The sequence below is a fragment of the Sus scrofa genome, unplaced genomic scaffold (assembly GCF_000003025.6).
Source record: "Sus scrofa isolate TJ Tabasco breed Duroc unplaced genomic scaffold, Sscrofa11.1 Contig2167, whole genome shotgun sequence".
Lineage (NCBI taxonomy): Eukaryota > Metazoa > Chordata > Mammalia > Artiodactyla > Suidae > Sus > Sus scrofa.
This window is the reverse complement of record NW_018085039.1, coordinates 1-26,815: the sequence shown is the minus strand read 5'-3', so window position 1 is coordinate 26,815 and position 26,815 is coordinate 1. Positions and strand designations below refer to the sequence as shown.

Below are 26,815 nucleotides of genomic sequence, written 5' to 3'. Positions count from 1 at the left end.
TGCTCTCCAAGGCCAACTTCAGCACCAACTGCATCTGCCAGGACGTGGTGGGCATGCTCATGTCACTCTGTCCCTGCTGCCTGCGTCCTGTTCCTAGGAGACCACCACCCCTTCTTCATTTGTAGGGTCAGTGTGTCAGTCAGTTAGAAAAAGATGAGAATTTCCCTGAGACATTGGTCCTGTGATTGTTGCTCAAGTTCAGTTCCCATTTCTAGACCCTGCCCCACCTCCCCATAGAGCTCTGTCCCTGTTCCCTAGGCCTGAGACTCCCGCACCCCACCCTACTCCAGGCCCCTGACTCCTGGGCTGGCTGACCTTAGGCCAACTGAGCAAAAAGTTTGGAGGAGACCAGAACCAAGGAGCAGAGGGTCCTCATGGTGGGTCCTGGGTGGTAGAGAAGAAAGAGGAGGGAGCTGGTGGCCGAGGCCTAAGGAGCTGCTGAGGAGCCTCTGTTTCTATGGCTCCCAGGTGCTCACACAAGAGGCAAGTGGCTCAGAAATATTTCTGGGCTGATCCTAAGTATAGAAAGACATGGCTATCTGTCCACGGGCCCTGACCAAGGGAGCCGCCCACCCCTGCCCCGCCAGCAACACTGCACAGGTGAGCACAGGCTCACTCCCTGCTCCAGGGCCAGGCTCCTCACCTGCACACCTGACTCAGAGATTGTTCCAGAATGGACCCCTCACCTAGGCCTTGGCAACTGGACAGGATGTTCCCTGGGTAAGGATGATCCCTGGGGACGGGCTGTGGTGGAGACGTCATTATGGCAAAGCCCATTGGGTTTGTTCAGTCACTGAGAAAAGAAAAGCTCTTTTTCTCCACAAGGGGACTAAAAACTCAGCATTGCCCAAGGTTTCAGCAGCCAACTTGCTACTGTGAAAAAGTGGGCCTGAGAATAAATCAGATCCTGGTGAAAATACACTAGGTTCTTGATGACTCTGGGTCCCCACTGGATCCTGAGACCCTGATGGTTCTAACAGCAGCCCTTGTTTTCTCTTTTTGTTTTTGTTTTCAATTCTGGTTTGGTCTGAGTTTCTGGTTTGTGAGCTGGCAGTCGGCTTTACCACAGTCAAATCGCCAGCAGACTTCCAAATTCCTCTCTGACCTAGTACTTCCAGCTGGAGAAACATGAGCTTTCTGCTACTTTTCTCATTAAAAATCCCCAAGAATACCAGGAGTTCTGTTTTTTCCTTTTACTATGTATGAGTAAAAGGTCTGTTTCTTGGGTAACTGATTATGGTAGCATGAGTTTTAAAGCGAAATGAGAAGTCTTCTTAGTATTGTCAAGGACAGAGCAAGGTCACTGAAGCCCAGGGCTAAGCTTTACATTCTTCACAGTCTCCTGTTTCTTGTCACAAGGCCCTGCCACAGGTGTGCTGAGTGAACCACAGCCAACCCCACACCTGGGGTTTCTGCCTCAAAGTTCCACCACAGGGAGATGGGGCCACTTTGCCCCACAAAGGGAGCAGCTCAAAATTGCTGCTTCAGGTGGGGGTGGCAGAGACACTTCCATGGGGCACGTTCCTGAGTCCTCACCTGGCTCAGATGTGCTTTTCCCTTGGGGAAGCGGTGCTCCTGAATCCAGAGAGCTGATGCTTGCTGGGCCAAGCATCAGCACAGCAGGGGGAAGTCCAGGCAGGTCAGGCCTCCAGCTCCTTCAGAATCTGCACGTCCTGCCAAAGCAGCTGTGCCTGCGGCTTAGTTCACAGCGTGGCTTGCAGATTACGCCAGAGAAGTGAGTGGTAAGGATCCTTCGTGAAGTGCTTCCACATGAGAAAAAGACTCAAGGAAGTGGAATTTTGCTGTTGGAGACCCAGCTTAACAGGCTTTTCACCTTGAGACCTCAGATGGCAGGGCCCAGAAATGGACGGAAAAGTCTGTCAACCTCTCATTTTAAGAGTCTGCAGGAGGATCAAGACCCTACACAGAACCAGCCTGCAGGCTCCTTGCAAAGGTCAGTGCCAAGTGTCCCCTGGGCCACAGAGCTCAGACAGCTGGTGTCACACAGCTCAGCCAAGGGAAGCCAGGGGTCCAGGGGCTGGGTGTGGGGAGAGAGAATCTTTCTCTCTCTCTCTCTCTCTCTCTCTCTCTCTCTCACACACACACACACACACACACACACACACGTGCCTGCATACCCACACACATACACTCACACACACACACACGTGCCTGCATACCCACACACATACACTCACACACACACACACATGAGTGCCTGCAAACCCACATGCACACACATGCAGTCACACACACGTGCACACTCACACATGTGCACACACCCTGAGCTTAGTACTAGCAGGGCCGTGGGGGTGTCTGCATTGCTCACAAGAATCTGATTTGATGCAGCTGAATGAGGTTGGTCCTACTTCCTTGGCCACCTCTCAACCTGGGGCGCTTTGTAGACTTCACCTTTGGAGCCAGCTGGAAACTCCTTTGGGCTTGCCCTTCTCGGTCCCAGGTCAGGGGGATTCTCCCAAGGGCCCGGCTTTCAAGGGTCTTCTCTGTGGCCAGACCCATGTCCCTTTTTCCCTATAGATCACTCTCTGGGTCTTGGTGGCCCCAGAATTACTGATCCCCAGGAGGAGAGCACACTGTCCTGTGTGAGAGCACAGGGGACACCTGGGTGAAGGATGGTCTGTAGCATAGGAGGAGAAGAGAGGGGCTTCCAGCCAAGAGCCCTGAGCCCCCAGTCCTGGCTCATTCTGGTCAGGGGCTTTTGGAGGGTCCCAGGATCCTGTTTTTACCTGGCCCCCCAGGTTGTTGTGGCTGTGTGTTTGTTCTGGGAGGGCAGGGGATAGGACAGTTTATTTAGCAGTTTAATTTATAATCGTTCATGTTAGTCACTTGTTACCTGAGCCTCTGGTTATGTTCCTCCCAGAGCCCAGAGTACTTCTGCTTACCAAGTTGCCTCCAGGGAAAGTGACTCAGGTCAATCCAGGGCAGGACTGGGCTTCCTGCCTGCATCGGTGCTAGATGTGGCTCTTGGAAAATCCTGGGCATTTCATGGGGTTTATCTCATCTCTGAACTCAGCCCTGTCCCAGAGGGCCAGACCAAAAGGCTGTGACCCCAAAGCAGCCTCAGCCCCCAGCTCTTGTGCGAGGGAAACCATACCTGTGGGGACACAAGGTGAGGCTTCCTCCCTCTTGTTCAGTATCAAACAAGCCATGTGGCCACAGCCACTGAGAGATTGGAGCAGATATAGCTGGCAAGACCTCCCTGGGTGCAGAACCACTGTTCAAAACAAGCCTGTGGACTTTATGTGGCCTTTAGACAAAGCTTTTCACACTTAACCCCTGGGAATCCATCAAGTCCATGAAATATGTTTTCCTCAAGGGCATGATCCAGAAGGATCAGGGAGTTGGTTTTGGAAAATTATATCACAGAAACTTAATCATTCAGAGCTTTGGCTTTGAGCTGAGGAAATCCTAGAGCTGGAGATGATGTTGGCAGGTCGAACCCACATTCCACTAGATGGCGCCAGAGAAGGGCACGTCTCACCCCACTTTCCTTTGTAACCAGGCTGACCTGGGCTGCTGCTTTAAACCAGGCCTCCGCAAAAAGCCTGGAGGGACATGTTAACCAATGAAATGCAGATGCTCACTCAAAATTGCAGAGAAATAGGTGGAATTGGAGACCTACAACTCCTTTTAAAATGGCTGGTGTATTTTTTTTTTTTAAGTGCTATAAAAAAAGAATCTTAAGGAAGTAGTTACTGTGTACACTCAGTCAATATTTGCTGGTCAATAAGGGAACTTCTGCTAAGGAATCGAGTCCCTGGGAGGTTCAGAAGTGGGTGGTCAGGAGCCTTCAAGTCTCCAAAGGCAGGTGTGAGCTCACGGGGACTTGGCTAATGAAGAATGAGGTCTGAGATCTTGGGCCTGGGCTAGGAGGCCATTAGTGCATAAAGTTGGTTAAATAAGCCACACTCTGCATTGATCAGAAGAGTCTGCATTTAGGTGGGTGAAGTGCTATCACACTGGGTGGCTTGGAATTTTTTTTTTTTTTTTTTGCTGGAGCAAATGATTTTTTTTTTTCCTGCTGTACAGCAAGGGGATCAAGTTATCCTTACATGTATACATTACAATTACATTTTTTCCCACCCTTTGTTCTGTTGCAATATGAGTATCTAGACATAGTTCTCAATGCTATTCAGCAGGATCTCCTTGTAAATCTATTCTAAGTTGTGTCTGATAAGCCCAAGCTCCCGATCCCTCCCACTCCCTCCCCCTCCCATCAGGCAGCCACAAGTCTCTTCTCCAAGTCCATGATTTTCTCTTCTGTGGAGATATTCATTTGTGCTGGATATTAGAGTCCAGTTATAAGTGATATCATATGGTATTTGTCTTTGCCTTTCTGACTCATTTCACTCAGGATGAGAGTCTCTAGTTCCATCCATGTTGCTGCAAATGGCATTATGTTGTTCTTTTTTATGGCTGAGGAGTATTCCATTGTGTATACATACCACCTCTTCCGAATCCAATCATCTGTCAATGGACATTTGGGTTGTTTCCATGTCCTGGCTATTGTGAATAGTGCTGCAATGAACATGAGGGTTCTTGTGTCTCCTTTAAGTAGAGTTTTGTCCGGATATATGCCCCAAGAGTGGGATTGTGGGGTCATATGGAAGTTCTATGTATAGATTTCTAAGGTATCTCCAAACTGTTCTCCATAGTGGCTGTACCAGTTTACATTCCCACCAACAGTGCAGGAGGGTCCCTTTTCTCCACAGCCCCTCCAGCACTTGTTATTTGTGGATTTATTCATGATGGCCATTCTGACTGGTGTGAGGTGGTATCTCATGGTAGTTTTGATTTGCATTTCTCTTATAATCAGCGATGTTGAGCATTTTTTCATGTGTTTGTTGGCCATCTGTATATCTTCTTTGGAGAAATGTCTATTCAGGTCTTTTGCCCATTTTTGCATTGATTGATTGGTTTTTTTGCTGTTGGGTTGTATAAGTTGTTTATATATTCTAGAGATTAAGTCCTTGTCGGTTACCTCACTTGAAACTATTCTCTCCCATTCTGTAAGTTGTCTTTTTGTTTTCTTTTGGGTTTCCTTTTCTGTGCAAAAGCTTTTCAGTTTGATGAGGTCCCATGGGTTTATTTTTGCTCTAATTTCTATTGCTTTGGGAGACTGACCTGGGAAAATATTCATGATGTTGATGTCAGAGAGTGTTTTGCCTATGTTCTCTTCTAGGAGTTTGATGGTGTCCTGTCGTATATTTAAGTCTTTCAGCCATTTGGAGTTTATTTTTGTGCATGGTGTGAGGGTGTATTCTAGTTTCATTGCTTTGCATGCAGCTGTCCAGGTTTCCCAGCAATGCTTGCTGAATAGACTTTCTTTTTCCCATTTTATGTTCTTGCCTCCCTTGTCAAAGATTAATTGACCATAGGTGTCAGGGTTTATTTCTGGGTTCTCTATTCTGTTCCATTGGTCTGTCTGTCTGTTTTGATACCAGTACCACACTGTTTTGATGACTGTGGCTTTGTAGTATTTCTTGAAGTCTGGGAGAGTTATGTGGGTGGCTTGGAATTTTAGTCATTGATCAGTTTTTGTTGGTTAGAAGCAGCTAGATTGAAAGGCAGCCTTCTGGAGTTCCCATTGTGGCTCAGTGGTTGAGGAATCCAACTAGGAACCATGAGGTTATGGGTTTGGTCCCTGGCCTTGCTCAGTGGGTTAACAATCCGGCGTTGCCGTGAGCTGTGGTGTAGATTGCAGATGTGGCTCGAATCTCGAGTTGCTGTGGCTCTGACTTAGGCTGGAGGCTACAACTCCGATTTGACCCCTAGCCTGGGGACCTCCATATGCCATAGGAGTGGTCCTAGAAATGGCAAAAAGACAAAAAAAAAAAAAAAAGAAAGAAAGAAAGAAAAGAAAGGCAGCCTTCAGCTTGGGTGTGTTCCAGGCTAGGGCTGCTCTAGATGGAAACACTTCCTGTTCCATCCCTCAAGCATCCACAGAACTTGGCAGTCTTTCCTTAGATAGATCATGCCTGAGCACAGCATCTCCTAAAATTACTCCAAGGAAGACCCTCCCTGGATCTGAAAAGACCCCCTGTTTTTTTCCCATGGCTGGGGGAGTTCTGTGGCTCCTTGACCTAAGGAGAGGGAAAGGATATGAATATGCCCCCAAGATCATTGGCTGGGCACAGAGTTCTGAGCTCACCAGGAGGGGGATCTGCTATGTGGGGTGTGATGAGGACTGTGCTCTGAAACTGCCCAGGAATCAGAGTGGCATGTACCCCATGAATGCCATTCTGAAAAGAAAGTACATGGGCCTTCCAGGACTGGAGAGGTATGAGGGCAAAACAGGTCAACAGCAGATTTGATCAGAAGAGTGCTATTTTAAGTCATTTTTGTTTCACTACTCTTTTGTAATTTGTTTGATTCTGTCAAGACTCTATGGTTCTACTCATGTTTGTGGACTCCCAGGGTTTGGTCGGGGTAGAACAACCTCGGTTAAAATAATCATGGTACAAGAACTTTGTCAGCAAGCTCTCTTAGACCTGCCTGAGCAGAAAAGGGACTTTATTTCCTTCGAGAACCTGTTGTCGTCCAAGCTTTGGGACTTACACTAATAAAACTTTAGGTGGCTTTTGTCCATAAATTATGTTCATCCTGTGATCTATCAGAAGAAATAAAAGCAGTGGAGTTAGACAGTTCTCCTAAGCCTTCATAATACTGACACCAGAAAGATGATACTGGAATCCGGGCTCTTCTGTTCACAGCAGTCGAAGAATGAATGCCACGATCACACAGGCAGAAAGCAAAGTCTTTATTAAAGAAAAGCAAATAGCTCCCAGGACAGCTGGGAGTGGGAAGAAGAGCCCCCTTTCTCTATTGTCCTTTAGGGGTTTTTATTCCTTAAAGATGGGGGGATACCAATGAGGGGTCCAGAAGGATGTGTTTTTCTCCCATTGGCCTTGCTCAATTACTTATATCAGTCCTTGTCCAATAGGGATTTTAGAGTTGGAAATATCCTGTAAGTTTTATGGTTTCTTTGTCCTTTTCTTTCCTTTGTTAAGTCACCATTCTTCTCATTCTTTTTTTATCAGTTGAGGAGTGGGCTAAAGATCTGCATTTCTTATAGTAAACAAGTCTGCGGGAAATGCACATTTCCTATAATAAAACAAGGTCTGTGGAGGTGTTATTCCCTGGAGCCCTTAAGCCACATAGGTTAATCAATATCCATATCAAAAGAATGTATCGGAGCCCATGCTCCTACACTAACTACCTGAGTTAGTATTCTGTCTCAACACTATGATTTTAAAAATTATTTTTCAATATTTTGGGATGCTTCATGTATTTTTGGAAAAAAGCAGTCATTAAAAAAATATATTTTATATATTTTTATTACATATTTATATGCTCTATATTATATATGTATGCGTATATATTATAGTAGAGCACAGACATGTGCAGGGAATCCCTCTAGACCCACCAACTGTGATCACATTGTAACATGCATTTGCTTTGAGTTCTTATGAGCAAGTTACCAGCATCATGACATTTCAGCTCTAACTCCTTCAGCTTGTACCTCCTAGGAACAGGCCATTTTTCCACAAAATAACGTAGGAAACCAACACTGATGCAATTCTCCTAGAAATTGTTCTGGCTTTGTTTTTTTCCACTGTACAAAAGTAATGTCTTTCATCTTCAGGATATACATTCTGTACTCTGCATACATTTTACCAAAAAAAAAAAAAAAGATACTTTATGAAAACTAAATTCTTAAAAATTATTTATAACAGAAAGCCACTACCTTTCACCATTTTTCATGTTCAGCTCTGCTCCTTTGCTAAAGGACCTGCTTGCCCCTCCTGTTTTTGATTTCTAACTTTAAACACCGCCTGTTATCCCAGAAACAATGAGGAAGTAGCTGATACCACACAAGCCTCTCCCTCTCTTATGTCCAAATTTTGATAAGCTTGTTATTATTTTCAGTTTTTTGTTTAGTTTATGCCTTTATATAACTTACCTATTGTCTAGTCTGGGCTACTATAGCAAGATATCATAGGCTGGTACAACTTAAACTACAAACATCTATCCCTCAAAGTTCTGGAGGCTGGAAGTTGGAGAGCCGGCTGCCAGCAGGGTTTAGGTTCTAGCAGAAGCTTCTTCCTGACTTGAAGGCAGCTGCCTTCTCACTGCGTTCCTAGATGGAGAGAAAGAGATCATCCCTCATATCCCTTATGATGAGGACATGAATCCCATTCTTAAGGGCTCCATCTCATGCTCTGATCACCTCCCTAAGGCCTCACCTTAAGTCCTACCACACTGGGGATTTGGCTTCCACATAAATATTTGGGGAAGACATAAACTTTCAGTCTATAGCACTTAACACATCTATTTCTTTTTTTTCTGTCCTTATCATACTTTATAATTTTATGACATTTATTATGATTGACTTATTATAGTTCATTATTTATTTTTGTATCATTTATATATTTTTTTTCTACTGTACAGCATGGTGACCCAGTTACACATACATGTATACAATCTTTTTTCTCACATTATGTTATCCATCATAAGTGACTAAACAGAGTTCCCAGTGCTACACAGCAGGATCCCATTGCTAATACATCCCAAAGGCAACGTTTTTCATCTCTTTACTCCGAGCTCCCAGTCCCTCCCACTCCCTCCTCTTTCCCCTTGGCAACCACAAGTCTATTCTCCAAGTCCATGATTTTGTTTACTGTGGAGAGTTTCCTTTGTGCATATATTAGATTCCAGATATGTGATATCATATGGTATTTGTCTTTCTCTTTCTGACTTACTTCACTCAGGATGAGAGTCTCTAGTTCCATCCATGTTGCTGCAAATGGCATTATTTTGTTCTTTTTATGGCCAAGTAGTATTCCATTGTGTGTGTATGTATGTGTGTGTGTGTGTGTGTGTGTGTGTGTATATATCACATCTTCCTAATCAAATCATCTATCAGTGGACAATGTCCCTGATTATCCACCATGCACACAAAGAGGCCTCTCTCTCCTTCTCTCCTTTTCCATCTACCTCCCAACTGCTCTCAATTATATGCTAATATTGACACATCTGTAACAATTGTGTTCTAATCTATAACCATAATGACATCTTCTGTACATCATCTAGACTTGATGCCAAGGTTTGAAAAGTAAGAAATTTTATATTTGGACAAAAATTAAGCCCTTGAGATATTTTCCAGTGGCTGTTCAATAGTCTGTGTGTGTGTGTGTGTGTGTGTGTGTGTGTGTGTGTGATTACCTTATTATCTTAGAAATCCACTTGGCTGTTGGACACTACCATCCAATACATGGCATCCCTTCAATTCACAGAAATCCATCCTGGAACTCAAATCTCCTTTTCCAGGTTGCTCTGCTTGGTCTCCAGGTCCATGGAGTTACCAAGAGAGGTTTTCACTTTTCATCAGCCTTGAGTCAGAGGTTATGTATGGACCCATTTCTAATAGTTAGGGCCATTTTACCTACAATATCAAATAAACCTTCAAACTTTAGTGACCCCGCCCACTAGGAGATCTTTTCTAGATGACTTAAGGACACAGTATGGGTGTTCCTGGCTCAGGATGGGACTTTCTCCACATCACCATTTGTCAGTCAAATGGTTCCACCAGCTCCTATGACTTTGGGGAACACAGGGAATTTAGGAAACCTTCATTTCAATGTCGAAACATCTTTTTTATTCACCATTTTGGATGGAAATGTCTCTCAAAAGCATCACAACATTTCTCTGCCTCATTAAATATCGCATTGAGCTTAAAAAATGTATTTTGTTAACAATGCAGAAAAGGCTGTCTTCTTTGCATTCTCTGCTGTTTTCTCAGAATACTTTGTTAGCACCTTATGATGGCAATATCTCCTTTTGTCCATTTGATGATGTTAATAACAATTTTTACAAGTTTTCTTCTGTTCCCAGAACTAACAGCGTTTTCTCAGAGGCAACTTGCATTTGTTTCCTGTGGCTTTTCTCCATTCTGCCTCTGGTTGTCCTCACACGTCCTCTTATTCTCAGTTGTATATTCCTACTCAACGATGAAGATTTGACTAGTTGGATGTAGGAAGAGTATGTATCCTAAGCTCTTCTGTTGGAAGATCTGATTTCCTACTAAGATTTTTCTTTGATAGGCAAAACCAAGAGGAGTTTAACAGGGACAGGTTGTGCTAAGAGATCTTTGTTTGAAGGTACAAATGGGGGGACCCTATCCAAGAGGATGAATGTTTGCAAAATGCCATTCAAGGTGCTTTGATTGGTGATTTTCCATGTCAGCTAGGCTGGGCCATTGTGCCCTGGTATTGGGTTGAACATTAATGTGGATTTTCTGGGAGGGTGATTTTGAGACGAGATTTACATTTATTTCGTGTTCTTTTATGAGATGGTCAGTCAAGTGTGGCCACAAAAGGAAGCAGAGGAGAGGCCCAGAAAACAAAGTTTTTTATATATTACAGGTCCTAGAGATGGGAGGCATGGCACATTTCATGGGGCCCAATGGGGAAGCACCACTGTGGGCAGGAGACAGAGGGGTAGGAGCAAGGGGAAGGTTTAGGCCACAGCCTTTATTAGGGTTTCTATGGGGAAGACAAGGCAGGATAGGGAATTTGTTTAGGAGTGGCTGATGTGGATAATTTTGATTAGCTTTAGGCTGGAGGTATTCTCTAGATGCCTGGTTCCTGGCACTGGGATGGTCCAGGCAGAGGAATAGTGCCCCCTGCAGTATAAGAGCCAGAAAAGGAGGCCTTGCTCTGGACTGGGTAGCTGGCATAGCAAAAGTATACTCCCAGCTGGACCCTTTGCTCTGACAATTGACTAGCACTAGGAGGGGCAATCTCTCTCAAGTCTGAAAGGCCTCCCCAACCCCAGCCAAAAAAAAAAAAAAAAAAAAATCAAACCATCCTAATATATAGGAAATGAAATATATCCAGTGCAACTTTGAAATCAGTGGACTGTGGGTAAGCAGATTGTCCTCCGTTGGGTGGGCGGGCCTCACCCAATCAGTCAAAGGCCTGACTAGAACAAAGGCTGACTTACTCCAGAAGAGAAGGGATTCTTCCAGGAGACTGCCTCTGGACTCAAACTGCAACTCTTTCCTATTACTCCAGCCTGCAGGCCTCCTTCATTCAATTTTGGACTCCCAAAATCTCCACCACCTCATGTGTAAATTCCCCCTGGCTAGATACACACATCCTGTTGGTTCTGCATCTCTGAGAACCCCAACTCATACAGATGCCTTTACTCCATGACAACCATGTATGCTCATTGCTTCAGTTCTCCCCCATTCATTCTTTTTTATTGGCGAAGAGCTTGCGGCAGATTATTATTATTATTAAGGGAAACCCCTGCGGAGGAAACTGGTGATAGAGTCTTAGTTGGCTGACCCTTGTCAGTGCCTGTCAAAACCAGACTGCTTCTGTGTCTCATTGGAATTCCACAGCAGGCAAATCTCTGCACCTGACGAGGAGGTTCGCCTCTTGGGCCCACAAGCCACAGAAATCATGATGCCACTTTTTTTCCCAATATGGGACCGTATGATGTCACTACCAAAGCTGAAGTGAGCCTGGGGGGTATTTTGCCCTGTGATTACACCTCCCCCTTGCTGTGAAGCACCTCTATGACCCAGGTAGGCTGGCGGGCTGATTACACAGCTCCACATCTGTCTGTGCTGGTAGACAGCAGGCCTCAGTAAGTGACAATGCATGGCACCCTCTTTCAGAGAGCTTGGTTGTGATGCTGACACTTTCTGACACAACTAAGTGATAGTAATCATTTCATGCTGGCATTTAAGTACCTCCTGACCAAAGTACATGCTGTATTGCTCATGAGAAGGAAGAGAAGCCTCACTGATGTAAACCAGGCTTCCAGCTACCACAGGACCCCAAAAGGCCACAGTAATTAAGAGGGGGAGAGACCCCTTCAAAGGGCAGCTAAGCCAAACCAATCTCTTCCAGTGGGCACTTTCCCACTCAGAGTGGTCAGCATGGTTAATAACTGAAGGGCCATGATTCAGCAACTCCTTGATGGCAGCCATGGTAATAAAGCATAAATAAGAGTAGTTTATTCTCATCCAGGCAGATGCTCTTACATGGAACTGGGCTGGGCAGGCATCCGGGAGTGAAGTGGACTGTAGAATACCCTATGTGCCCCTTTCACGTCAAAGCCAGCTTCCTTCTGTCAGGGGCTATGTGGGGGCTCATTGTTAAATGGCTCTTTATGCCGACCCATGAGATGGACCACCTTGCTCAAGTGACATCCTGTTTTCGCCCCTGGCGCCTACTTTCCCAAGACTACGAGACCCTTCTCCCATCACCATGGGACACCACACACCTCCAGCTTTCTCAGCATTACAAGACCACCCTACCATGAGGCACCTTCAACTTTCTCATCACTACATGACCACCAGAGTCCAGTTACAAGCAAAAGATAAACTAAACTTCCCCTGCCTCAGGGAATCCAATTTCCCATCCATGGGGTATACGAAGGCCCCGCAAGAAGGGCGGGGGGGATGGCTCTTCTTAAGGGTCAGTCACCCTCTCCCTCTCCACTCTAATAAACTTTCTTCTCTTTGCCTGAACACCTGGCTCGTTCTCTTTTTCTCCACGCTCGCCTTACACCTTCCGGGTTGCTTCAGGTAGAGTCTTTGGTGTCCCAGTGTCACCAAAGGAGGTGCGGGAACAGTGGGGGAAGGGGTGAGAAGGGATAAATGGACATCATGGGGGGAGAAATCATGAATTGTTAAATCTTTAGGGGGTACACTCTTAAGGAGGGAGAAGAGAGGTAGCCACATTGGTTCTGCTCAGATGGAAAAGTGAGAATTTGCAGGGGCACCGAAAGGGCAGAACACACCAGCTGCTGTCCCCTTTCAGGCGTGGAGGAAGGGAGGCTCAGCACCCCATGGGGCAGTGTAAGCGCTGGGCCACACAGTGCTGGGCTGCGAGAAACCTGATAATGTCTCTGGTCTGAGCCTGTGGTCTCTGGTGACAGGGCTATTGATGAGACGCCACCACCTTCCTCAGGTGGGTCTGTGACCTCTGCGGCCTGGCATCCATAAAACGATGACTTTAGATTTTTCTCTATCTTGTTCTATAGCAGAGTGACTGACATTGAATGAGTCAATACACTAGTACACTTAACTAGAGTTCCGCTTTGCATTATTGCAATCTATTTACTGTCCCTGAAACTTTGGATTTCTGATGGTGATTGCAGCTTCTTTGGGTACAAATTAAACTACTGTATTAAAAGAAAAGCCTACCATTTTGATAATTTGGGGACCTCCTGGCAGAGCAGGCTAAAGTGCCATAACCTCGTAAACTGAAGAGGTGGGGTGAACCCAGAGATGTGGGTTTTTCTTGCCTTAGGAGCTGGGTTTTGGGCAAAGGAAATGTCGGCTGTCCTAAGTGGGAAGACTCAGTTGGAAATGTCTTTAACTTAATATCCAGGGCTTGGAGTAGTGGTAGCATAGTAGTAATGAACCCAACCAGTATCTATGAGGACACGGGTTCAATCCCTGGCCTCTCTCAGTGGGTTAAGGATCCAGCGTGGCCATGAACTATGGTGTAGGTCGCAGATGCTGCTTGGATCCTGAGTTGCATAGGCTGGCAGCTGTAGTTCTGATTGGATCCCTAGCCTGGCAACTGCCATATGCTCTGGGTGCGGCTCTAAAAAGAGGAAAAAATAATAGAATGGCCTTGGATTACTTCTTACTTCTTAGCTTTGCAGGGGAAGGGAGAGGCCAGGATGCACTGTAACAAAAACCACTTGTTGTGTTCATGTCACTGAGGATGCCTGAGTAGAGGTGAACCTGTGGAGCATAGCTGGTGTCTCCTCTCTGCCTTCCCCTCACAAAAGAGGGCTGTGATGACTAAATCTCTCTCTGGGGGATGAGAACAAAATTTCTCCATTGGTTGATTTTCATTTGTGCTTATACCTTGATGTGGAATGTGAAGTTGCTCTTGCCAGATGAAGAAGAGGACAGAACTGTATGCACCAGCAGGAGCTGTAAGACATTTATTGATAGAAAGGGAAGGCCATCCACTCCCTCTGTCCCCACCCCATTAGTGTCTGCAGGCCTAACAGTGCAGAAGGAACGAGATTCAGAAGCAGTGGTCATAGGGGTGCTTTTCTAAGCCATATGCAAATAGATTATGTGATTGTGATGTAATCAAAAATGGTCATCTGGGAGTTCCCATTGTAGCTCAGTGGATTAAGAAGCTGACTAGTATCCATGAGGATGCAGGTTCGATCCTTGGCCTTGCTCAGTGAGTTAAACATTTGGCATTGCCATGAGCTGCAGTATAGGTTGCAGATGTGGCTTAGATCTGGAGGCTGTGGCGGTTGCATAGGCTAGCAGCTGTAGCTCCTATTCAACCCCCAACCTAGGAACTTCCACATGCTGCACTGTGGACCTGGGGAAAAAAAAGTCATCTGGTCATAATGTCTGTGAGGATGTGGGTTTGATCCCAGCCTTGCTCATCCCGGTTAAAGATCCGGTATTGCCATGGCTGTGGCGTAAGCTGGCAGCTGCAGCTCTGATTCAGCCCCTAGTCCAGGAACATCCATACACCACAGGTACGGCTGTAAAAAGAAAAATAAATGTCATCTGAGAACCCAGCCATTACGCCTACAGAGTGAAACTTACAAGGGATTGTTCTCAAATGCTAAGGTCAACCAAGCCACTGCCCAGGCCCAGGGAGTAGAAAAGGCAGCAGATCTGGGCTCTGTAGGTGGACTGTTGTACTGAACAGGCTGCTGAGACAAGTGAATTTGGGGCGTGCTTCTGCTAGGACCAAGGAAGGCCTGAAGCTGCATCACCCCCTCATCACATGTCCTTGGTCTTGTGTGGACCCTCTGCATCACTCGTGTAGATCTAATAGGGATAGAGTAGGCACAGGTAGTTGTAGAAGTCCCAATAAAGGACCATAGTTAAAGAGGGAAGCTTAGGGGAACATTGGGGGATCACTATAATTTAATAACTTCTCAGGAAATCCATCATGACAAGGCACACTTGCTTGACTAGTGGAGGCATGAGAATTGCTTCAGGTCATTGGGTGGGGATGGGATAAGGCCTACACTCAGATTCAGACCAACGGCAGGAGTTGAGGACCTCCCTTTTGCTGATTTGAATGCACACCTTACTGGCTACCAAGGAGGAGCTACTACTCCCAGAAAGGAGGAGGTGGGCCTTTCCAACCCTATTCCCCCTGCATGATAAAACTGTAGCCCACCAGATCCTGGGAGCAGAGCTTCCTTGCTTGACTGATTGCATCTCTCACAAGCATTCTATCTTAATAAATCTACTTTTTGCCTATCACTTTGTCTCTTGCTGAATTCCTTCTGTGCTGAAGCACAAAGAACCTGAACCTCAGTAAATCCAGACACAGGGTGAGTGATTCTAATTTAAAACCGTGGGTTTAAATCCCAATCTGCGTTTAGGCTGGGTTCAAGTCCCAATCTGGGTTCTGGATATGTTCAGGCCATTAATGTTGTCAGTTTCAGTTCTGGTAATAAAATGAAACACAGGTGACATGGCTCCAGTCCCACCCATCATCCCCCATCCTGTACTGGGCAGGCTTTGCGACCTGGTCTGTCTGCCTTTCCAAACTTCCCACTTTCCTAACTTTTTTCTGAAGGAGACACAAAATTCATTGGGGCCTGAAGGAGGTTTGCTTCAAAAAAAAAACTTCTTTTATTAAAACAACAGTTGCAAATACTTCACTTGGCCTGTGTGTCCCCTCTGCTGTGGCTTCTGGCTCAGGGTCAGCGGATGCAGCACTTGGCCTTGCCACTGTAACAGGTCCCTTCAATCCTGTTGAAGAGCGGGCAGGGGGAGAAGTTGCAGGTCCCCCCTTTCTTGGCACATATGTAGTGGTCGGACCTCTGGCCAAGACCCGTAAGCAGGTTAATACCTGTGAGAAGGGAAAGATAGCCCTTCAGACTCATGGCTTGCAGCCCCGGTAGCATCAGAACACTGGGTGAAATCAAAGTACTTCACAAAGCCCTTCTCTGGGTTTTCTCTTCCAAGAGATTTGCATCCACTTGACCTGTGGGACTAAGGCATCTAAAGAGCTCCCTCCAACTGAGGTCCCTGCTAGCTGTGGCCATACAAAGCTAGGGATGAACAGCAGGGCTCCCAGGGGGCTTTCTTCTGTCCAGAGGGCTTTAAGGTGTACAGGAAATTCAAGTTACTTCAAACAGGTATTCTACCAATTTGTACTGTTGCCCATACAACGCTGTCTGTTTCTAACTCCAGGGGCATCCCTGTGCTTTCCTCCCTCCCATGCTGTATAGTTACACCTTTCCTTCTGACTTGAATCCCTGCTCCCCACCTCTGCTCTCATCATGTCAGTTGAAATCTACGATCCTCTGATGCCAGACTGAAATTATGGCTACTCTATAGAGCTTTCATCATTTTCCCAGTTGGACTTTATTTTGTCTGTCTCCCAATCACAGAATCTCTCATTTGAAGTTCTCTAGACCTCTGCTGTATCCAATAGACAAAGCTGCCCTCTGATATTCCTGGCAAGTGGCTAGGGAACCACTGTTTTGTGTGCCTCTGTTGACAGGTGTTATGGCCTGAAATGTGTCCCCCTCAAATGTTGAAGCCCTAATATTTAGGGCCTCAGAAGGTGACTGTATTTGGAGTCGGGGTCTTTAAAGAGGTGATTAAGGTTAAATGAGGTCATAATCAATATGACGCCTAATCAATACGGAGGTGTCCTTGCAAGAAGAGAAGTTTATACACACACAAAAAAAACACACACGGAAAAAGAAACACGAGGGCTGTGTGAGCTAGCAGAGAGAGAAAGGGCCAGTGAGAACAGAGAAGGTAGCCATCCGCAAGCTGAGGAGAGATGCATCAGGGGACACCAAACCTGCTGCCACCTTGAACTTGAACTCCTGCCACCCAGAACTGTGAGACATAAATATCTATTGTCTAAGCTGCCCACACTGTGCTATTTTGCTCGGACAGCCCCAGGTAAATAATTCAGCGGGCCTTTGCCACACTAAAGGGGCATTCTCATGTCATACGTTTCTGCCTGCTGCAAAGTTGGTTTTCATCCTTATTGAAATTGTCCTCTCAGCGACTTCCAGCTAGTGGACCTTTTCCTGATTCACATGAATAAGTTGAATCATGCCTCTGGAAGGCAGTACCATGTTTAGTCATCCTACTTCTTTGAAAGTCTTCTTTTTCTCCTTTTTCTCCATGCCTTGTTTCCAGGACCTTCACAATCCTGTTCATTATCCTCTGGATGTATTCAGGTTCACGGACAGACTTCCTCAAGTTTAAGGCCCCTGGCCTGGTTCTAGAAACAATTTATGTGATTTATTCGAACTTCCTGAGCCCCAGCTTCTCAAATTTAAAATCAAGGAGACTAGATGATGTAATCTTTGATTTATAAAATTCTTAAGCTCATCATCTTTCCTTTGGTGGGGAACAAACAATTTATGATTGCATTTAATACTCCAAGGAATGTATCAATTTTTCCTAATTTATACACAGGGAAATTGAGGTCCAGAGATTAAATGATCCTATTGTCTAACCAGTCAGTAATTATGTTATCTCAATAGATGCAGAAAATAAAAAAAAAAAACCCTAACAAATAAGGAACTGGAGGAAACTTCCTTGATCTGATCAAAAATACCTACAGAAGCCTACAACAAACAGTACATTTAGTGGTCAAGCATTGGAAACATTCCATGAGATTGACAATATGATCAACAAAACTACTATTGTTACTACCATTCCACATTGTACTTGAGGTACCAGTCAGGGGATAAAATAAGAAAAAGATAAACAAGGAAGTTCCCGTCATGGCTCAATGGTTAATGTATCCAACTAGGAACCATGAGGTTGCGGGTTCGATCCCTGGCCTTGTTCAGTGGGTTAAGGATCCAGCATTGCTGTGAGCTGTCATGAAGGTTGCAGATGCAGCTCATATCCTGCATTGCTATGGCTCTGGAGTAGGCCGGCAGCTACAACCCCAATTAGACCCCTAGCTTGGGAACCTCCATATGCCAAGAGAGCGGCCCTGGAAAAGGCAAAAAGACAAAAAAAAAAAAAAAAAAAAGGACAAACAAAAGGTATAAGATTGGAAAGGAAGAAATAAAACTCTCTATTTGCAGACATTATGATTATATGTAGGCAGCCCAAAAGGAATTATGAGATCAATATACAAACAGGAAAAATAAAAAATGAATTTTACTTTTGTGTATTAGCAACCAACAGAAAAAAAGGAAATAAAATAAAAACACCAGGAGTTCCCATTGTAGTTCAATGGTAATAGACCCAACTGGTGGGTTCGACCCCTGGCCTCATTCAGTGGGTTAAGGATCTGGCTGTTTCTATGAATTGCAGTGTAGGTGGAAGACAAGGCTCAGATCTAGCATTGCTGTGGCTGTGGTGTAGGCTGGCAGCTGCATCTCCCATTCAACACCTAGCATGGGAACTTCCATGTGCCACAAGTGCAGCCCTAAAAAGCAAATAAATAAATAAAAATAAAAACAAAATATAGAAGAGAATAAAATTTGCCTAGTTATAAATCTAAAAAATTATGTTCAGAGTTCCCTGGTGGGGCACAGCAGGTTAAGGATCCAGCATCACAGCAGCAGCTCAGTCACATGTTTGATCCCTGGCCCAAGAACTTCCACAAGCCACTTGCATCGCCAAAAAAAGAAAAAAGAAAAAAAGAAGAAGAAGTTATGGGAAATACCTTTATCTATAAAGAATACAGTATTTTTTTGTAAGTTAAAGAGGCCCTAAATAAGCTTTGGAAGATTATTTTAAAACTGTTAATTTTCCCCAAATTAATCTGCGGATTTAACCCAATACCATGAAAATCTTTTTAGTGACACTTGATGAGCTGATTCTAAAATTTATATGGAAAATTCAAAGGACCAAGAACACCAAGGCACTCTTGGAATAGAAGGTAGGAGAACTTGCTTTACTGGATTTCAAGACTAATTATAAAGCCCCTGTAATTAGACAGTGTAATGAAGACATGAGGTTGGACAATACACAAATAGAACAGCATAACAAGGGCAAAGAGAGGTCCATGCCTACATAGAGAGCTAATGTAGAACAACAGAGGTTCAGCAGAACAGGGGAGAAGAAATTGTCTTCTCAGTAGTTGGCTCTGGGAAAATTGGATATTCATAGTGGGAAAAAAAAAAAAAACCCTCTTTTATCCTTAACTCACACCACACACGCACACTAAAAACCACTGCCAAATGGATCATTAACATATAGGCAAAAGGAAAAACAATAAGCCCTCAGAAAAGAGCATTGCAGACTTTCTTCATGCCTTTATGGTAAAAAAAATGTCTTAGAGCGCAAAAGCACTAACCCTAAAGGAAAAGATCTGACCAATTTAACCACATTAAAATAAGGTGGAGAACCTCTATCTAAGGAAAATTTCCATTAAGTAAGTGAAAATTAAGGCCCAAGATAGGAGAAGATATTTGCAATGCTTACAACAAAGGTCTTCCATGTGGACTACAGGTAGAACTACTGTAGATCATTAAGAAAAGGGAGATAATCTGATAAAAAATATGGGCAGAAGATGAACAGATACTTCACAAAAAAAAATCCAAGTGGCCAGTGATATACAAAGGAACTCAACTTATTATTTATCAGGGAAATGCAAATACAAACTCCAAAGCAACACCATGACCCTCACCAGATGGCTAAACTTTAAAAACAGTTGATGTTATCAAGTGTTGGCATGGAAATGAAGGAAGAGGAACTTTCACTCACTGGCTGTGGGGGGGTATGTTGTCTGGAGAACAGTTTTGCATTATTCATTAAACTTCAGTAGGAGAAGCATATCCTATGACCCAGCAAGGCCATCACCTCTTGATCTGCAGCCAATTGAAACAGATGCACAAAGCTATATTCTTTAGCATAAATATTAATGTGGTAAAAGTATAAGATATATAGGAAGTTGTGACCATACAAGATAAGTGATGAATGCCCTTGGGGAAGAGGGAGCTGTGACTGAGAAGGCTGGAGGAGAACTTTACAGGTGCCGGCCAGGTCCGGGCTCTTGACTTAACATCATGGTTATGGGGCTGCTGTTTCATAATAATTCATTAAGTTACACATTTGTGTTTTATGTACATTTATAGATCCATGTTATATTTTCCAATTGAAATTTTAAAAATATTCTAGGACCCCACCCCCACCCCTTCTCCCACCCAGGACTACACTACAGAACCAGCAGAAAAGCACAGGATGAAGCCAGAATGGAGTTTAAGGGACCCATCACTCTGAGACCTGAGATGAGCAAAAGCAGAGAGAGTTTTACAGGAGCCAGAGAACGCAATCTAGGTTTTCTAGTGCTGGCTGTGGGATCCCACCCCTATGGTGACACATAAGCAGACTTGTCCTTGCCTGTGGGCAGTAATGTTAGGCTGGTCACAGGCGAGGACCAGCTTGTCAGAGCCCCATGAGCTTCGGCAGTTAGGCTCTTTCTCTGATCTGGGCTAGGGGGTTGGTGGGTTGTCCTGCCAGGGGAAGGAATGCCCATGAGTCAGTGGGTTCCTTCCTGTTGGGGGCATTGAAGTAGAGATAGCTGGCCAGCTTAGGGGAGGTGCTGGTGCTGGTGCTCTCCAGGTGGTCCGTGGAGACCAGAAAGGATTGGACTTCAACTCTGTGAATATTTTAAAGCCATCTGGGGAAGAAACCAAATATATACAAGCCACTCCTGCAAAATAAATAATAGAACTCCAAAGCAACCAGGATATAGCCAAAGATCTGGGGCACTCTTCCACAAACAGGTAACCCACAATGACTCAGAAACTCAGGCTGGCCTTTTATAATAGGCAATGCCTCTTACTAAGTTCATGAGTTTTAGTTCAGTTCCCCCTAGATTCTCCTTAAGATAAATCCATGTGCCTGGTGACATATCCAGAGGCCTTTAGGAAGTTTGAGGAAAGAATATAGGATTGTGGATCAGAGCTGAATTCCAGCCCTTGTTGTTTGTGGGCCAAGCATTTGGAAAGCCAGCTTCTCTGAGATTTCCATCTACGAATTGGGGGAAATAGTCATCCTAGCATGATGCAGATGCTGGGGACGGTCAGTGAGATGATATTCACAGAGCTGCTTTTTTTGGCTATAAAGTGCCTCAGGTGGTACTGTGTGACCGGAGTTGTTGAGGACAGCTCTGTTCCTCCTGCACTGCTAATCAGGTGCCTCTGTCAACTTTGTAGGTAACAGGGGCCTGTGCCTGAGGCAATGGGGAGCATGTTTGTCCACAGGGGACAGCAGGCACATTCCTGGTGGCTGCTGCCGAGGTCTGAGAGGTGGAAGGAATTAGGGCCAGCAGCTTGGGGTAGAGACTATAGTGAAATGCTCAGGTGTGGGCAAGGCAGAGCGGGGACTGATGGTCACAGAGCATGGGCCTGGGAGTTGCCTTGCCCAATCACTCCTTTGGAAAGTGAGGAAACTGAGGTCCAGATTCCTAGCAATTCATGTGGTGTCTGGACGGGAAAAGAAAGGTGGGTACTGAGGGATGGGCTGTGTCTCTGTCAGCGACATTCACCTTGGCTTATTTTGCTGACCACCCTGGTAAAAACTGCTGTGGAAAGAGAAACAGTGTGTTTACACAGCAAGAGAAAATGGCCATGTTCACTTTCTCCCTGTATCCACTTCCTTTCCTCTCATTGCCCTTCACATTGCAGTGAACCAGTCTCTTAAGGAAGCTGTTTCTGATTCTGTCCCTCTCCAGTTTAAAAAAGAACTACCATATGATCCAGCGAGCCCAGTCCTTGGCATATATCTGGACAAAACTTTAGTTCAAAAATATATTTGCACCCCTATGTTCATTGCAGCACTATTCACAATAACCAAGATGTGGAAACAACCTAAATCCATCAACAGGTGAATGGATTAAGATGCAGTACATATATACAATGGAATATTACTCAGCCATAAAAAAGAATAGTGCCATTTGCAGCAACATGGATGGAATAGAGATTCTCATACTAAATGAAGTAAGTCAAATAGAGAAAGACAAATGCCATATGATATCACTTATATGTGGAATCTAAAATGTGGCACAAATGCAACTATCTGCAGAGTAGAAACAAACTCATGGACATAGAGAACAGACTTGTGGTTGCCAAGGGAAGGGGGAGGGAGGGGGATGGACTGGGATTTAGGGGTTAGTAGATGCAAACTATTACATTTAGGATGGATAAGCAATGAGGTCCTACTACACAGCTCAAGGAATTACATCTAATCACTTGTGGTAGAACATGATAGAAGATAATATGAGAAAAAGAATGTATATACGTACAATTTATGTACAGCAGAAATTGACAGAACATTGTAAATCAACTATAATTAAAAAATTAAAATAAATAAATATATAAATAAATAAATCCTCTGGGGCTCACCCAAACCTAGATGCATCTACTGCTTCACTTAGTCTGCCCCCCCCCAACATCCCTAGCTCCTCTCTGTTCCCATTGCACACTGTGCCTTGAGAGCCCTGCAGTGTTGGAGCCAGTGGCCTGGGTTTGAGTCCCCACTCTGCCTTTTACCAGTCATATGACTTTGGTGAGGTTTTTAACGCACAAAATGAGGACAATGGTTCTTTCTTCCCAGTAGAGGCATTGGGAGGACTACATTAAAAGTGAGTGCTATTGTTTTTTATTTCTCTTTATTTCTGGGTTTTCACAGCTGCTGTCCTTTCTGTCTGGTTTGTCCTTGCTCCCATCTGCCCTCTCACCTTTCACTAGTTTATTTAATTTGGGGCTGCAAATCCAGATACCCACTGCTGCAAGGCAGATATCCTAAACCTGCAAAGTGGGCTGAGGTGAGGCAATGAGGAGTGGTGGGGCTGTGGAGTGAGTTCCCATCTGAAGGCACAGCCACTTTAGCTGCAGCTCACTGTAAGAGAAGATAAAAATCTGATTTTTTTTTTTTTTTTTTTTTGGTGGCATATCCTGACTTTTGAATATTGGGAAGGAGTTTTTTTAAAAAACACCACAAACACCACAATGACTTCCCTTTTTCCTTCCCTTCTCAGCTTCCTCAAGAAAGTCCTCCTGGCTCCTTAAGACCAGGTCAGCTCCTACTGTCACATGTTCTCTGAGCATGAGCATCCAGCACTTAAGAGCATTTCACAACACATGTAATTAGGTATGTCAATATGTCATCGATTTTCTTGTCCTGCTCTGCTTTTCAAATGTGTGGCCCGTGCATCCTTGCATTTCCCCTGTTCCCGGGGCAATGCCTGTGCACAGCAGCCCTTAACTAAATATTCCTCCTTGAATCAGTGAGTGACTAGCCTCAAACTATCTTGCATTCTTTTTTTTTTTTTTTTCTTTTTTAGGGCCGCACCCACGGCATATAGAAGTTCCTAGGCTAGGGGTTGAATGGGAGCTATAGCTGCCAGTCTATGCCACAGCCACAGTAACGCCAGATCCAAGCAGAGTCTGAGACCTACACCACAGCTCACAGTAATGCCGGATCCTTCCCCCACTGAGTGAGGCCGGGGATCGAACCCACATCCTCATGGAGCCTGGTTGGGTTTGTTAACTGCTGAGCCATGAAGGGAACTCCTGTCTTGCATTCTAAACACCTGGGCTGGGGTCCCATCCAGCTGATGCAGGGACCTGTGCCCCTGTGGCATTGTAACATCACTCTGTATTCACAGAAAGACCACTTGTATAAGATGAAGGTGGATGGCGCCCCCTCCTCCTTTTTTTCTGATAGAGATGAAAACTGCTAAAGAGAATGTAACGTCTTAGGATTTCCTTCAGTGACCATAAAATGCTCACTCCCCCGGGTCATAAGGAGCTCAATTTCCCCACCTGCCAAATGACCAGGACTTAGGGCTATTCCAGAAAAGGAGTGGATTGACCTGTATGGGGGCTCCAAGTGACTGAGTAGCCCCGCCCCCTCCCTGTACCAGGCAGCCTGGGGGCAATGGAGTTCCAGCCCTGGCAGCAGCAGCAGCACAGTGACAGCCACACAGCGATGAAAACACCCCAGATGGTACCTGAGAGTAGAGCTGAGAGCCTGGAAGAGCTGAGAGCTTCACATTGGTCTGGGGCACACAGGCTGGGGACACCCAAGTATTCTGAGGCAGAGGACACTGGGGCTGTCCCTTCTATCCAGACAGTGACACCTGGGCAGCACTAACATCTCCCCAGAAAACATTCCTTTTTTTTTTTTTTTTTTTTTTGTCTTTTTGCTATTTCTTGGGTCGCTCCTGTGGCATATGGAGGTTCCCAGGCTAGGGGTCCAATCGGAACTGTAGCCACCGGCCTACGCCAGAGCCACAGCAATGTGGGATCCGAGCCACGTCTGAGACCTACACCACAGCTCATGGCTACGCCGGATCGTTAACCCACTGAGCAAGGGCAGGGACCGAACCCGCAACCTCATGGTTCCTAGTCGGATTCGTTAACCACTGCGCCACGACGGGAACTCCAGAAAACATTCATTTTCAGCCTGTCTTTCCCCGAAGCTCTCTATCAAGATGGGACAGTCCTGAGACAGTGGCAGTGCCACAAAGGTGGTGGTTGGCCTGCCAGCATCTTGGGTGCTCCAGGCTTCAGCTGGGAGGTGATAGTGGGTGCTGTTCTTCCCCTTCTAGAAGATGAGCTGGTGCTGGCGACCAGTCCGGAGGGGTCCCCACCCTGAGAACCTATTTGCTGGGAGTTCTGTGCAGACAGGGTTTGCCTGTCATCAGAGAACAGCATCAGGTCCCCTCTCCTGGGAGCATCTCAGTTCATCCTTACAGGTCAGGTGCTCTGTAATGCAGCTGAGATTGCCATACTAACTGATTACTAAGTTTACTTGCTCCTGCATATCCCTGGAAACACTTTTATTTTCTATTCTTTGCATGCGATGCTCATAATCACAGTTAGATGCCACAACCTGAACATAACTCTTCATGTTAACTTAGAGTCTTGCAGACATTCTGAGTGTGAACTGACCTGCAGTGGGACATTTTGCATGGCTGCTCAGCATGAGCACACATGCCACTGAAATAAGAGTAGGATAAAACAGCATGTATGCTCACTGCATGGAAGGCACTGGTATTTCCTATTCTTTAGGGAAAGAAAAAAAAAAAAAAAAAACCAAGGCTGCAACTCACTAAGTTGATTTCTCTACCTCTCTAATGGATTCAAACAGGAAACAAAGAAACTCTGCACTGGAAGATTTCTGTACTTCGTGGTCCGAGGGGGCACAGAGGCCCACCTGGAGTAAATGAGCTACATCTTCATGACGGAGTGATGGCCTGGAGAAAAGCTGGGTTTTTCAGGAAGTTCCCAAGCTCTGATGCTCTCAGAGCCATCTGCCACAGCCCACTCACTCTGCAGATGAGGAAATGGAAACCCTGAATGTGTGACCTACTCAAGGTCCCCTAGCAAGGGAGTGACAGGGCTGCAATAAATGTCTCTGATAGTGCCGGCAGCGTCTCTTCCTCTCTTATATCAGGGACATGGCCCTCCCTGACCCAGAGTTGCTGGCGCCTGCTGGCCTGAGGCTGGCCTCCTGTGCACTGGGGAATGGGCGACCCTTGAGTAATTGAGTGGATTTCTCAAGGAAGGTGGATCCCTGGCTGCCAGCACACAGGTGAGTCAAAGGCTCCGGCTGAGCTGGTCTCGTGGGCGGGACAGGTAGCACCTGCCTGCTGCAGGGCACCGGGGGGCCCCACCCTGTGATGTGGGGAGGAATGAGGTGGCAGCCTGCACCTCTCAACCAGCTAGGACACTGGCCTCTCAGTGGGAGGTGCCATCTTGCCGATGGAGCAGAAGGCCCCTTCCCTATCAGATGCTTTCTGGACGCCCAAGACAAAGATGGGGCTGGTAGGTGCTGGAGCTGCCTGGGGTGGCTCCATTTCCCTGACGAGCACAGAGGGAAGGGAGCCCCAAGGAATGGCCAGAGAGAGCCATGAGTCCGTCCCTCCTGCCACAGGGCTGCCCTCAGTTACAGAGAAAGTCAGCCTGGGGATGGTCCCTGCAGGTCAGGCAGGTTCCAGACCCCACAGGCTTGCCCACCACCTTCTGCCCAGGGCAACCTCAGGAATGCCTTCTGACTGCTACTTCCTGAGGACCCAAGAGGCAGCTTTTCTCAGAACTCTGCCCACACTCCCAGCCCAGCCTGGGGCTTGGTGCTGCAGCAAGTCCCTACGCTCACCTGCAGCCAGCTGGGAAGAGAGGAGGCAGACAGTCAGCAGCAGCAAGCAGAGGGCCCTCATGGCGGCGGCAGGTGGTGGCCGGATGCCCAGGGAAGGAGAGGCTCTCAGAGGCTGAGCTGCCAGAGGCTTCCAGAGGCTGGAGTGTCACCGTATTTATAGGGCTAGAGGGTTGCACAACCACACAGACCAATCTGAAGGGCGGTGTCGCAATCCCCAGAGTGAAATTCTAATAAATAACCCTTCGTGTCAAGCTGTGGTCACATGGACACTTTCCTCTGGCTGCAGCTGGATCCAGACTTGGAGACCTTGTGTTGCCTCCTCTGGGTCTGTTTGTGCCCTAGCTGGGTAGTTGAGATAGAGCTCAGGCTAGAACCCCTCCTGCTGGAATAGCCCAGGGAGGTGCCAGGCCAGGTGGCTGCCAGGCTGCAAAGCTGCAATGCCAGTGTCAGGCCCTTTAGCTGAACTGTGGTCTCTACAAACATCACCCACTTCTCTTTTAAAAACCAAGCCCGGGAGCTCCCACTGTGGTTCAGTCTCAGGGGGTTAAGAACCCGACTAGTATCCATGAGGATGCAGGTTCGATCCCTGGCCCTGCTCAGTGGGTTAAGGATCCGGCATTGCTGTGAGCTGTGGTGTAGGTTGCAGATGTGTCTCTAATGGGTCTAGGC

The 26,815-nt window shown here is 46.0% G+C and overlaps 1 protein-coding gene and 1 long non-coding RNA gene across 2 annotated transcripts; one reads left to right on the top strand and one right to left on the bottom strand.

The window, feature by feature from the left end:
• Positions 1-325: 325 nt before the first annotated feature.
• LOC110258489 lies at positions 326-23,342 on the top strand. Its single transcript, XR_002341163.1, has 2 exons — positions 326-1,954; positions 23,022-23,342. It is a non-coding gene; the product is annotated as an uncharacterized LOC110258489 (long non-coding RNA).
• On the bottom strand, positions 15,662-26,258 carry DEFB1 (defensin beta 1). The gene is made up of 2 exons (NM_214442.2): positions 26,147-26,258; positions 15,662-15,896 (listed from the first exon to the last, which is right to left on the bottom strand). Exons 1-2 carry the CDS (start codon positions 26,205-26,207, stop codon positions 15,748-15,750), a joined length of 210 nt encoding a protein of 69 aa, NP_999607.1. The 5' UTR covers positions 26,208-26,258; the 3' UTR covers positions 15,662-15,747.
• Between the last annotated feature and the right edge of the window lie 557 nt (positions 26,259-26,815).